The following is a 14,393-nucleotide window of genomic DNA, read 5'->3' as shown; positions in this document are numbered from 1 at the left end:
AACAGGATTGGGGTGCATGCAGGAGGACTGTATCTAAATCTCAATCTTCTTTTCATGTCAAGGCCTTCCTTTTCTGCTTTCCTGAACATAATGTGAAAGTGAAGGGGGATTATATAAAGGAGGTAAGATGGAGAGAAAAATGCTTCACTCATTGATACTATTTCATGTTCTGATGATTGGTCAACGACAGTTTTGGTTTTTGCCCTCTCAGGGAATTGATGCTGTTCCTCAAAGGCAGCTTTATTGTCACTCCTTAGCCTAGCTTCTATTGTCATTCCTTAGCCTAGCTTCTAATTCCTTGTCTTGATTTGGGCCAGGATAGAACTAATCTTCCTTCTTGTAATTTTACTTTCAGTTAGGTCTCTTCTGAGTAGCTGCATGTGCTGAAATCAACAGCAAGTTTCTCAGTCAGTGTCTGTTTCTAGGGCTGGTAATGCTCAATGTTTACTGCTGGAGAATGCTCTGCAGAACCAAGGACACTGCTTGGTTCTGAAAAACTTCATATGCTCTGGAAAGAGAAAGGGAGTAAACGGGTCACATCTGCAACCTTCCTTTAGGAAGAAGCAGAGCACAGAGTTGACCAAAATCGACCAAATGGAATATTCCATTCCATATCTGTCATACTCAATATAAATTTGAGGGATCACAAGGGTCAAGTTCTTCAGCCGTGAATGGCATCTTTGGAGGATTCCTACGACAATGGAAAATACAGGGCTGGCTGACACAAAGGTGGTGCCAGCATCAGAAAGCATCAGCAAAGCATCAGCCAAACTTTATCACAGTCTGTTACTGTGATACATAACAAACACACAACGTGGTTGGTCAAACTTTTAGTGGATATGTAACTATTCAGCAGTCTGCATATGCTCTGTTCTGCAGCTGTGTATGTGCTGTTTCTCACACCTTCTTCAGAGCGCTGCCTTTTCAAGGTCAAACCCTTCATAGCCTAAGGGGGTATCTGCTACAGATTCCATTCTTTCGTCTGACCCGTGCCCTCCTGAATCCCCCTGTTGCAGCATCCAGCTCCTGCCTGCTGCTTATTCCAGGAGCCCAGCCTGGGACTTTTCCAGGGCCTTCTGTGCAGCCTCTGTGGTGACAAGTGTTATTGGAGGAAAGGGGGAGAGAACATGAGAACATGGTATTGCTTTTGTGTATATATATTTAATAATTTTTTTTTCATCATAGCTGTTTCATTAAAGATGTAGTTTTGTGTGCATCCTGTAAGCCTCTCTCCCTTATTCTCTCTCCTTTCTTTACAGGAAATTGCTGGCCCAGTGTTAAACCATGACATTCTTCTCAGTGGACATGAGCTGCTAAGAGATAAATAGGTGACACTCTTGTGTAAGATTGACCTTCTGGGAGAGGAATGTCCCTGTGGCTGGGTTTGAGACATCCACTTCCCCACATTTAAGCCAACTGTGGTCTGGGTTGAGTATGTAACTACCTGTGGTGAATGCCCATTTTATTTTTTGAGAAGTCACTTCTGCTTCAGGCTTTGACCTAGAGCAAGTCCCCTTCAGGTGAATGCTTACCACAATACCAGAAAAAGACCCAAACAACCAAGCTTCCATAAATTGTTGGCAAATCCTGAGATCCTGCACACCAGAAAGTGATAACTTCAAGTTTTTGAGAGTCCATATGCAAAATGTTGGGACCTTAGGACTCTCTGCTGGTCAAAGGGTAATTTCTCGAGTTTGGCACAAAATTGTGTGCAACCACAGGACAATCAAGACCTCCCAGTCATGGCCTACATATGGCTCCCAAGTGGTGCAGAATATCACATATGGCATGTTCATGCACTGCTGTGTGTTAATGTAGCAGGTCCTTCACAACATGCTTCACAGTATGCTGGAAGTTGGCTGAAGCATCACAAAGAGCAGGTGGCATCACAACATACCCTTAGGGTCTGTATGTGGTGTGAAAAGCAGTTTTCCATTCATTCTCCTGCCAAGCCTCTTAGAGGTCTAGCTTTGTTTCCTGCAGACATTCACTGAATTCCAAGGCAAGAGGCAGAGGCTGCCAGTTCTTTACTGTGATACCAATCAGTCCACTGCAGTCTACACAGAGTATTTTTTTAAAGAAAGAAAAAGAAAATAGGGGCACTAGTAGGGATGTGGGAGAGGTGAATAAACCTACCTGCCAGACAGCCTTTGAGGTCCTTACAGGCAGATATTTTAGGTGCTATGAGGCAAAGATATATATGAAGGACACCCCCTTTTATAGTGCCATGTCAGTGTGGCAATCCTGAGTAATGGGACAGTGTTTTCTGGACCCTTCTTTGCATATGCACCCACAGGATCACTGTATTTATGTGGGAACACAGAGAGGTGGGGAACAGAGGCTGAGGTAGAGATAGTTTTGTCATCTGGTGAGTCAGAGCTGCAGTGATGAATGAGAACAGGCTGAGTCTGTGCTGTGGTGTCTCATACTGTGTAAAGCCAAAAATATGAAAGTCCAGACATGGACATGGGGTGCTGAAACGGGGAAGACAGCCCAGACAAGACCCTAGGGCAGATGTTTCTCTCAGGATCTGGATATTCTTTTCCTGCAGGGAAAGCAAATTGCTAGTTAATGAGACAGTTGTGTTTCTGCAATGCAGCAAACTGGACGTAAATTGCAGAGCTTCAGCAGCGGGTTGCAGAGGTGACATATGCAGGAGAGGATCATGTATTGCCCTGTGCCAATCACAGCCAGTACCAGATACTTCTGAAATCAGTGTAAACAACTTACCACACCCCAAAAATTCAGAGGAGCACATGGTACCCTATCTTAAATATATTTAAGAGATAACAATAGCCAGTTGGGAGGAAAAGGGGAAAAGACACTGAAAAAAAGAGGATTTAAGAGATAACAGCAGCCACTTGGGAAGAAAAGGGAAAAAGACACTGAGAGAAAGAGACATGAAAGGAGAAATGGAGGAAACATAGAAGGAGCCATTGCTGGGGACACAGCTGGAGAGAAACTCCTGAAAAGAGGTGCTCTATCTGTGTGTAGGTATAGCCTGGAGGGGGCTGAGCACCATGGGCAAGCCAGAGCAGAGGAAGATGAGTAAGAAGATGAGGAGCATCTGAAAAGAAACCATTACACAGCTTTATCCAATCTCTTGCACCCCCTATTGCCTCACCAAAGGAATTCATTCACATGAATTCTGTGATCTGTAGTGGGTATGAAGGACTTGCTCTTCCCAGCCAGTTTTTCACAGCCAATGCATAAATTGGATTGTCCAGTCAGCAACCACCTGGCTTCCCTGTTAGACCAGGCAATGACAGCCACAGCTCCACATTGATTGTCCCCAGACTAAACATCAGTTCAAATCAGTGAATAAGGCTTTAAGTTTCTGGAAAACAGTCACTGCATTTCTTAACAAGATGACTCAATTCAGGGCTATTTGAAAGCCAGGAAAGAAAGACTGCAGAGCAGCTAATATCTATTGCCATGCTTTTAAAGATTGGCCAGGTGTGTTTATAAATCGCTGAACCCTCACCTGATACCCAGTGAAGAGTGTTTGACAAAAGTGGGGCCAGGGATCACTCTGGGCACAGGATATTATAGAGCCCTGCAGGACTTTGACCTATCTGCTTTCTGGCCAGGATTTGGAGATTAACTTGAAGCTCTGGCGAGCTATTTGGGCCTGGAGCTGTGAAGACCCACTTGTGCTAACTAGGTAATGCACAGCCTAAGGTGCTCAGATCAGCATCCAAGGAGGCTTAACCCCCCAGGCAGGAGGGGGACTGCTCCACAGGAGAGTATCAGTGAGGTGCTGAAGCCCTTACAGTACCCAAGCAGGGTTGGTGACAACAACAGGCTTCATCCACAGCCCATTGATCATCAAAGAATAACAGGCCAGCCATGACAGGCAGGACATTGTCCTGACCTTTTGGTCAGGGCAGCTGGCCCAAGCTGATGAGCAGGTATATCCTATACCTCTTATATCATGCTCATTATAAAAGGAGGAAGTTTGGAAAGATAGAGAGTTAATCTTCCTAGGGCTTTTCCCTCTTGTTTTTTTGTTTGTTTGTTTTTTAATTTTTATGATTTGTTTTGTTCCTTCTGAGAAGTAGGCCAAGTATGAGCTTGTGTACTTTCTGCCAGTATTTGTGTTAGCTTTGTTATTGCAGTACTTTGTTGTCGCAGTAAATACTTTCATTTCAACCAATGGGTTTCTCTCTATTTTTCTGATTCCCCTTCTTTGCTGAGGAGGGGCCATCTGGTGATAGAGTTATACCACGCAAAGCCAGGCCCAGATGCAGCCTAAAGGTAGACACTGATAAATGCTTCTGTAGGATTTTGAGGCAGATCTTTGAGCTTCTTCTCAAAGCTGTTTTGACTCAACCCTGTTATGGTATCCTTAAGCATATGCTTGCTAATTCTAATTCCTCTCACAGATTCCATTAAATTGCCTGCTACAGATATCATGCCTGTGCTTTTCTGGATTTTTTTCTTTTTATGGTAGTCTTCTAAAAGAAATTATGTTATAGCTAACACATCCCAGATTCCTGCTGCCAAAGAGGTTTTCTACTAGAGGTTGTATAAAGCAATTTGTGGTTCACCTTGAATTCTTTTTGAATTTCTGGTTATATACCATCTGGTCCTCATGATTTGTTACTATTTGTTTGCTTGTTTTAATGCTTCATCTAACTGATTCTTCTAATACACAACCACTGGTGAGTCCCCCAATAAAGCAGGAGAGCAGTCTTGAAGATCTCATCCAGTTTTGCTGTAGTGAGCACAGATGTAAAGAATTAATTTAGATATCCTGTTATTCTCTTTGTATGCTCCTTTAAATTTCTTTTAATTTTCCTGGTGCTGCAGACTGGCAGGCTTCCAAAGCCTGAAGTGTTTGAAAAGGCATTTATTATTAGATTTTATGCGTTATGCAAGTTGTTCCTCAAACTCTTCTGGCCTGTCTTGTAATGTGGTTTACTTTTCATCTGTCATGAGTTCAGATTCTATTTTCAATTTTAGCTTAAATTTAGCTGTTGGAAGGATGCTTCTAGAAAGCTGCCCCCAGTAACAGACTCGTCCTGCTGCTTAGCCATGGCAGATTCCTTTTTCCCTTAATGTGCACGTGCCCTGAGCTTCCAGTATGGAATCCTTACATTTTCCACGTAACCCTCAAAGATACAAAAGTATACCTCAAAGTTACTTTATCTGCTTTTGGTTTTAACAAGCTTTTTTTTCAGTTTCTTTCTTTTTTTTTTTTTTAAACAAAAGATGATATTGTTGGATTCTCTTTTTCTTTAAGTACTTTATGTAAGGAAAGAAAAAAGAAGAAACAACTGCTGCAATGGATTGTGCCTACAAAATCTTACAATTTTTCCCTTTTCTTCTGGAGGGGTACACAGTATGTATTAAACCACTGCTTCTGACTGCAAGCATTGTAACTCCAATTATATTTAGAAACACCTAGGAACAGCTTCTTTAAAAATAAGGAACTCCAGGAAATCTTTTGCACAAAAGGGTATTGTGTGTATGCAGGAGGCTCACACTGACCAGCTGGACTTTTGGTAGATTGGCTGTAGTCCATTTTGCTTTCCTTGACAGAATCTAAGCATCATGGCAGACTTGCTCCCTTCATGCCAAGGCATCTCCTGAGCAGTCACTGACCCCCACCTTGGGCTTGTCTGGTCCTTAAATATGTCTCTATCATGATGACAGCTTGTGAGTGAATGTTTCTATTAGCAGGTTTACCTTCCTCAGGATTCTGGCACTCACTGTTATGGCCAGGGATTCCCTTTCTTCTGCTTCCCTGCCTCATCTCAATTCTCCCTTGAAGGCGAGGCTATGGACTGACATCCCTGCTGCCTACAGGAGATCTGTGACTGTAAGGGCCCTTGGTACATCTTCCCGTTTATTCTTTCTCACCACCCTGGAGTGGTGTATGCCTGTGTGGGCTCACTGCCAACTTCTGTAAGCAGATGTCAGTCCTTGAGAAGGCACAGTGGGTGCCTGACCTTCTTTCTTTCTCATGCTGCTTTAAACTTCACTCTCTCCTCAGTCTGCCCTCCCTGATCCTTACACACTGGCTTGATTTCTGGCTTGAGCTGCCCTGTCCTACAGGCTTACCTAGCAACCTGGCCTGTTGCCTGGAGTATTGGTGAACCCACTGTGCTTGCTCAGGTATTGTGGAATTTGCTGACTCTTGTCTCCTAGCTCTGCTTTCCATAAGGAGCAGTCTGTCCCTGCTACTTCCTGATGAGCATGACAAAGTAGAAATAAAAAAATATGGTTTAAGGGAGGGTGGATGATATAGTGAGGAGAGTCTTGCCTCTATTACTGCACTGAAAAGGGTGAATTATGAGGAAAAGATAAGACTATTTTGGCCGAATGGAAGAGAGTATCACATGCCAGTACAGAAATGCTGGGCAATTAAGTTAGGCTATCAGGAGTGGATGAAATTGGCACAATGAAAATTTAAGACAAAGGAATAAAGAGCAGAACTGTTTAGATAAATAGAGGAAAGGAGGGACAAAGGAAAAACTGTATAGCCCTAACCATTGTCATTTTTGGGGCAGCACATACTGTATATGTGTCTATAGTGCTTTCTATACCACAACTGTTTTTCTAGTGGTGGCAAAAAATGAAAAAGTTTATACTAAAGTGGTAGTGCTGTGACATTCATGTAGTAGTCACATAGTAGGTCTATTTGAATGTTATGGTCACGTCTCTACAGTAGTGACAGAAGTCTGTGTGAACCAGAGTTATTATTAAAAAGTTATTGACAGCAGCAGGAAATCATCTTTCTGAAACTGGAAATCATACAGTAAAACACTGGTTCTGAAACCTTAAGTATGACAAAGTGTGCATTCTATGGAGTACTTGTAGCTGCAGTATGAGACTTGGCTGCAGCTCCAGCTGTGCTATAGGGATTCCCGTGTGCGCCTTCCAGCAAAAGCCTCAGTTTCAGCACCCAGTTGGGATGCCAAGCGTGTGGCTGTCACCTCCCTAAGGCAGTGCATGCAGGGTGCAATACGTAACCTGATGCATCCGTGATTTCTATTCTGTGCCTAGAGAAGGCACCTCTCAAGCACTAAGATGGTGCGACAGCCTCTCCTGTACCCATCCTTTTGCTCTTGTCCCTTTTAGCTGGGCTCTGAAATGCAGCCAGTACAGTAATTTTTAAATTTTTTTTCTTTTCCCTTCAAGGTTCCCCATTCCCCCCTAATTCCTCCGCCGCTCCCCTCAGGCAACCCCAACCCCCCTCCCCGCCGTTGCTCCCCTGCGCCTGCGCAGACATCACCGCCCCCCAACGCCCCCTCTTGTGGGGCGGGGCAGGAGTTATGCGCATGCGCGGCAGTCCGGAAGCCGAGCCGCGGAGGCGGGGGGGTGGTGGGGGGGGTTGCGTTAGCATGGCGGAGGCGAGGCCCCGCGCAGGTAAGTGCGGCCGCTGCGCCCGGGGGAAAGTTGGGGAGCGGGCTGGTGGGTGGCTTGGCCGTGGAGAGGAGGAGGATGAGGATGAGCAGTCATCGCTCCGCAGCGATGGTGTCGGGCAGAGGGTCGCACCGCGGGAGTGTCGCCCCAGCGTCAGCGCGATGTCGGGAGGCGCGGGGTTGCCGCACCACCTGTTGCCGCTGCCTCGCCCCCGTGGGGCGCTCAAAATGGCTGGGATGAGCCTGCCTGGGGAGGCTGCCTGAGGAGGGTCGTGCGAGCTTCTAGAAGGCGATGATAGAACCGTAACGCCAGGAAAAATACAAAGAGGCGGTTGGTTTCTGGAAAAGTTGCTGCTCTCTGCCCGCCCATGAAACCCGTCAGAGGGCGATGCTGCCCCCACCGGGCGGCCTCAGCCCCCCACAGGGCTGCCTTCCCTGGGTCTCCCTGAGGTGTAGGAGCAGAGGTGTGCAGGAGGTGACTGCTCAGAACAGGTGCCACCTGCCCGAAGTGATCTAGGCAAGGGATTACGGGTAGAGAGTTGCTAAGGGACCCGACCTGGAATTGAATGCCACAAGTGCAAGAAAAGGTTTTTTTTCATGTTTGCTGGCTTGTGTGGTGCAAGTTCAGATTAACTTTTGTTTTACTGGATATTGCTACTGAGGAGGAGAGGGAATAGCATTTCAAGATCCATAGTCTAGCCTCACATTTAATGATTTATTAATGAATTATTGTGAGTACTTAACAGTCGAAGAACCTGTATGTAAATGTGTCTTGAGCATGTAATTAGAAATAATACTGTTGATCAGACTCATTCATGGTATTTTGTGTTTCCATAATATGATTTCTTTGGCTTGACTAGTCTGGCTAGACTTCTCTGGTAATCACTGTCACTTGGGAGTCCCTTGGTGAGCTAACTAATTTAATTGTTTGTAGAGTCATTAGATTTATCTCAGGAAGAATCCTAGACTTCTATGGCTGGGGTAAAGAAGAAAGTATGGATTTTTACATTTGAAGTACCTTGATGTTAATTCAGATTATCATTACCTTATATCCTATATATCATCCTATGTCTTTTCTCTGTTCTTGGCAGCCTGGCTATCATGACAGAGGAGTTATTTGAGTTTAGTGTTTGAGGAAGAAGAAAATGGGCCCACAGCTGCCTTGTAAGAAGTGAAACAACCTGGGACATGGGTCAGAAAGCAGAGACTTAGTTACATAGTAAAGAGGAGCTAGTGCAGGCATATGTCTGCTTATCTGTTCATCTTCCATGCTGTCAAGCTGTGAATTAATTCTGGTCCTGAAACCTTTTGTGCTGTGTGTATGTATTGGAATAAAGGGTCTTAAATAGGTAAACTAAGCTACAGTTGCCTTTAATGAAAAGCAGTAGATGAATCTGGATGGTACACCATTTTTACATTTGGTTTGTAATACATCTATGCATACATTTTTTGCATAACATGAAGTTCTGGAGCTCATTCATTTTTATGGTAATGCATACTGAGTTATCAGGAGCCATTTCATAGGTAAGTTTTGAATTGCACCTGTGCAATATTAGGATAGAAAATTGGCTTTTGCCCTTCATATTCATGGACAGAGGGAGTGTATGATTTTGGGAGCTTAAGTATGAAAGACATTTCTGCTCTCAGGGTAGATTGGGGGAAGCAGTTGAGGAGTAACAGTTTTTGGTCATGGCGGATGTGCAGCCCCTCCAGGATATTTTGTCAGCAGTGAGAGAATATTTTCTCAACTGAGAGAGAATAAGAGGCAGAAACAAGGCAATTGTAGAATCATTATTCACAGTGATATATCTTTCTAGTTCTCAAGCCCTGTGCAACTAGAAGGGACAGGTGGTATTTGTCTTTAGTGGCCATTAAGACATTTTATGTTTTCTTCAGTCAGTTGGTGCAATTGCCGTTGAATATAGTTTTGAGGTTTTTGCCTGTGCATCATTAAAGTGAAGATATAATGCTTTCTATAAAGCATTGAATAAGCTACTGTAAGGGTGAACAGGAAGGTGAAAAGTTGTAAAACTCTTACTCTTCTTATCCAAAATCCTTACTTGTCTTAGGATGATGTCAGCCCCTAGGAGAGAACCTCAGGGGTGTTGGTTGGTGGAAAGCTCAACATGAGCCAGCAGTGTGTGCTTGCAGCCCAGAAAGCAAACCATATCTTGGGCTGCATCAAAAGAAGCATGGCCAGCAGGTCAAGGGAGGTGATTCTGCCTCTCTGCTCCACTTTCCTGAGACCCTGCCTGGAGTACTGTGTCCAGCTCTGAAGCCCCCAACACTAGGACATGGAGCTGTTGGGATTGAATCCAGAGGAGGGTGACAGAGATGATCAGAGGATTAGAGCACCTCTCCTACAAAAGCAGGCTTAAAAGCGTTGAGGTTGTTCAGCCTGGAGAAGAGAGGGCTCCAGGGAATCGCCTTGTAGAAGCCTTCTATTACCTGAAGGAGGCCTGCAAGAGCGATATTTTACAAGGGCATGTAGCTATTGGGCAAGGGATAATGGCTTTCAACTGGAAGAGGGTAGATTCAGGTTATACATTAGGCAGGGGAGTTGGTACTGGGTAATCTTTAAGGTCCTTCCCATTCTGTGATGGTGAAACTACTTTAGGTGAAGTTTATTTCTTTCCTGATTTTTATATTTCTCTTATGCCATCTTGAAATGGGCTAGCTAAAACTTCATGGTTTTCATTCAAAACCATGCTAACTAGCTGGTAAGGAGGTCTGCAGACAGGGTTCTTGGTGGACTATAAGCAGGCCATGAGTCAGCAGTGCACCCTCTGCAAGGAAGGCCAACAGTTTACTTGGCTGCATTATGAAGACTGATGCCATTTTGTCAAGGGAAGTTCACCTTCCCCTCTGCTCAGCACTGGTGAGGTCACACCTGAAGTACTGTGTCCAGTTCCAGGCTTCCCTGTACGAGGAAGATCATGACATACAGGAATGAGCCCAGCAAAGGGCCATGAAGGCACTTAAGGGATTGTAGCATTCCTCATATGAGGTAATGAGAAGTCCCAGAGTGATCTCAGTGCTGTGTACAGATACCTAACGGAGGGGTAAAGAATATGGAGCCAGATTATTCTTGGTGGTATTAAGTGAAAGGACAAGAGGCAACCCATGAAGTTGTACGTGAACACAAGAAAAAGCATTTTTACTGTGAAGATGTTCATACACTGCAACAGGCTGCTCAGAGAGGTTGTTACAGGTATTCAAAACTCATCTGGACAGAGTTGTGGGCAACTTGGCAGTGTTTGAGTAGGGTATTTGGACTAGATGATATCAAAGAGATCAAAGGATCAAAGAGATCCTTTGCAGTCTCAACCATTCTGTGGTTCAAAGGTAATGATGATTTTGCATGTTAATCTTTCTCTAAAAATTTCTGACAATACTTGTGGGAAGGGAGCAAATCTTTTATTGAGCTATTATAGCTGTAATAAAGAATAAGTTCTGAGCAGCTAGATATATGAAAGATAGTACTTCTTGACTCTTTAAGGCTGAAACAGTGTAACTCCTGTTTATGAACAAATTCAGCCTTTTGTAAATCTTTGTCATCTCTGGAAATGAGATGATGCTGTAAATATATAAAATGATCAGCATAGATCAAGCTTGGCATTCTTTGAGGAAGAGGATTAAAGCTTCTAATGTTAAGGGGAAAACATCAGACTGTCATAAGATGTCATTCCCATTCAGTGGGATTTGTTTGTTTTGAGTTGGTTTGTGCCACATAGGTACCATGAGACCTGCAGGGAGTGTCTTCCCTGTAAAGTGCTTTGTGCTCAGCTAACTGGACTATTTCCTGTCTGTATATATGCACACAGACTATTGTGTTTACATTCTGTACTGTCACCTGTCTTTAGGTAAAATACTAAGTTATTTGAACTTCCCTAAAACTGAATACCTCTGTCTTGAAATTACCTTTGTCTTTTATGGGGACCCAGTATTTAAGCAGAACGTATAATCACAGAATTTCCTCAGGTCCCTTCCTCGGTTGGAACAGACTCACTGGAGTTATTGAGTTCAACTCCTGGCTCCACACAAGGGAATCAGAAAGTTAAACCAGATATCTAAGAGCATTATCCAAACCATTCTTAAACACTGGAGATCTTGGCTCCGTGACCACTTCCCCAGGAAGCTTTTTCTAGTGCTTGAGAACCCTCTAGTTGGAAACTTGCTACCCAATCTGAACTTCCCATGGTGCAGCTTGGAGCCATTCCCTCGTGCTCTGTCATGAGCCACCTGGGAAAAGAGATCAGCACCACACTTACTCTCATGAGGAAGCTGTAGACATCAGTGAGGTCACCCCTCAGTCTCCTCCTCTTTGAGTTGAATCAATCTGATGTCCTCATCTGTGCCTCATAAGTCATGTCCTCTATTCCTTTCACCATCTTTGTCTTTCTCTGGATGCATTCTCATGTTTTTATATCCTTGTATTCTGGAGCCCTAAACTGCACACAGTACTCAAAAGGACATGATTTTTTTGTTGAATTTGTGGGTCTCACAATAAGAAGTGATCAATTAAAAAGTACTTGTCCAGTAAGACTGGTGCTAATCAGTGGTGTTTATTTAGTTCCAGATTTGTATTGATCTGAAGCTTCAGAAGGAAAACCTGAGTTCTTTTCTAGGAGATGGAGCTGAATTAATTTAATAAAGAAGTACTACCTCTGACATATAAGGGGCTACCCTATGGACTCTTGTACCCATTATATATTTTTTTTCCTGCCTGGACTTCTTAAATATATTTATTTTCTTATATTTATTCTTAATTATCAGCTTCATACAGTCTATGCCTAATTGCAGTCCATTGCTTAATGACTCTTCAAAATCTATTTTAGCTTGCTAATATGGTGCCAAGGAATTTCACTTAATTGTGAAGTCTTTAAGAGGCACCTTCAAATGTAATTATTGAGGTCTTAATAAAAAGATCCTTAAATCTTTAAGTTTGGTTGTATTGGTCGCTAAAATAAGCTCTATTTTTGAAGCAGAGCTTGTACTTATTCAGATTAGACACGTACTTACTAATTTGCTATGTTTTTTAAAAAGTGTCCCTATAAATTTATTTTTCTAGAGGATATTTCACACGGACTACCTGACTTTGCCAGGACATTCTGATTCTGTCCATAGTTAATTCACCCAGTGGTGAAATGTGTAGTGTTAAGGCAGAACAGACACCAACCATGAGATTTTCATGTGCTTGGTTTTAATTCACTGTCAAGCTCTTAGAAGTATTCAAATCTGCAATGTAGAAATTGTTTTTAAAGGTACTGGAATTTGCTTTATTTCACAGAAATACGATCTGGAATCTAACTTTGGGAGTCCCCTTTTTCTTGTGATTTTTGTGTATGTAAACTTCTCAGAAGAAATCTGAACTGGTGTCAGCTACTGGTTATTACATTTGTACATGTATTTTGCTGTCTTGACTTGCCAGACAGAAATCGGTTTTAGCAGAACTTACAACTTACCTGGAAATTCTTCTCTAATGTAAAATCTGACCAAAAGAATAGGAATCCTGTGCATGGGTTATAGAAGAAGTCCTAATGAATTTTTCATAGTTTGGAGGTGCTTTTCAGTATCTGAATCCTACTTTCCCATCTGTTATAGATTATTTGGAAAGTGCTTATAAGAATACCACTCCCACAGCTACATTTCAGGTCCTCATTATGGGAGGCTATGCCCAAAGGTCAATATGACTGTATTTTTGAAAACCCACGTTTTAAAGCTATATACATGTTTTTAATGGCAGTATAAGGTGGTATGATTTACTGATCTACAAGACAGAATTATTCAAGCTAATTTACTGCATTCATTTGGAGCCCTTTACAGCTACTTGTTTATAATTCATGCATACATTTTACATACCGTATGTCATAACCGAAGGAACAATGGTTTTTAATAATAGAATATACTTTTTAGAGACAAGCTGTGTGTATTTTTAAAAAACATGTAACCCACCTAGTTGGCCAACAGAAGCCAGTTGATGTAATCTTTCTGGGTTTCAGAAAGGCCTTTTATACTGTCTCTCACAGTATCCTTCTAAATAAAATGTCCAGCATCCAGCTGGACAAGTACATAAAGTGATGGGTGACCAGTTGGCTGATGGGTCGAGCTCAAAGGATCATAGTAAATGGGGTCACATCAGTCTGGCAACTGGTCACTAGTGGGGTTCCACAGGGATCCATTTTAGGGTCAGTTCTCTTTAATAAATTCATAAATGACTTAGATGCAGGACATGAAGTTTTCAGATGGCACCAAATTAGGGGGAGTGGTTGATACTCACAAGGGCAGAGAGTCCTAGACAGATTGGAGTGCTGGGCAATTGCCAATCATATGACATTTAACAAGGACGAGTTTTTTTCTATAAGCTGCACCTACCCTACTGTTAGAGGTAACCTGCCCAGCCTGTAAAATGGACACTACCTCCGATAAATTTTAGAAGCCTCTTCTTTTTTTTTACATTCCTGTGTAAACTGTGACCAATCTGCCACAACCCATTACGCTGTCTCTGGTACTCCTTTGAAAATTCCCATTGCAGGTATGGCCTGCTGATATCATACAAAATTGAACAGCAGAGGATTTTTATATGCACATCTTTCTTTCATCTAAAGACATAGAAATGACAGAAGATGTCTCACATAGAAGTATGATTCATGTTAATAAGAAGAATAATTTTGCAAAGCTGCCCTGCGTGGTCCCTGTAGCATTTAATATGTCTATATATGGAACAATGTAATCAGAGCTCATGCAAGTATTTACTATTGCTACTTTTCAGTTGATGGATTAAATTTGTATTTGAAGTTCTCTAATACTAAAATCTGAGATGCATTTAAGCATCTAGGATGTTTAAATGTTAGATGTCCCCTTTTTCTTCAGGTTCTTCTGTGCATGTTACCATGCTAGGAAAACTTCATCATGTTAAACACTGATTATCATGTGCCTGTCTTGTATACGTACAGTGCTGCTTCAAGTATTTTCATCACCTTTTTATATTCTTTTCGTAACTGGATCGTCGTGGTCTTTCTC

At 42.7% G+C, this 14,393-nt stretch overlaps 1 protein-coding gene across 3 annotated transcripts in view; it reads left to right on the top strand.

The window, feature by feature from the left end:
* The first annotated feature begins 7,274 nt into the window (after positions 1 to 7,274).
* Positions 7,275 to 14,393, top strand: part of NFX1 (nuclear transcription factor, X-box binding 1) — a 58,729-nt gene continuing 51,610 nt past the window's right edge. The window contains exon 1 of one of the 3 annotated variants that reach the window (XM_030444976.1): positions 7,275 to 7,374. In XM_030444976.1, the coding sequence (XP_030300836.1) occupies positions 7,281 to 7,374 (94 nt within the window). In that variant the 5' untranslated portion in view covers positions 7,275 to 7,280. The remainder of the gene's footprint in view (positions 7,375 to 14,393) is intronic. The other 2 variants (XM_030444978.1, XM_030444977.1) reach the window with 2 other exon arrangements.

Source organism: Calypte anna, chromosome 2 (genome assembly GCF_003957555.1).
Source record: "Calypte anna isolate BGI_N300 chromosome 2, bCalAnn1_v1.p, whole genome shotgun sequence".
Classification (NCBI taxonomy): Eukaryota; Metazoa; Chordata; class Aves; order Apodiformes; family Trochilidae; genus Calypte; species Calypte anna.
The sequence above is the reverse complement of the archived record's forward strand: the minus strand, read 5'-3'. Positions and strand labels throughout refer to the sequence as shown.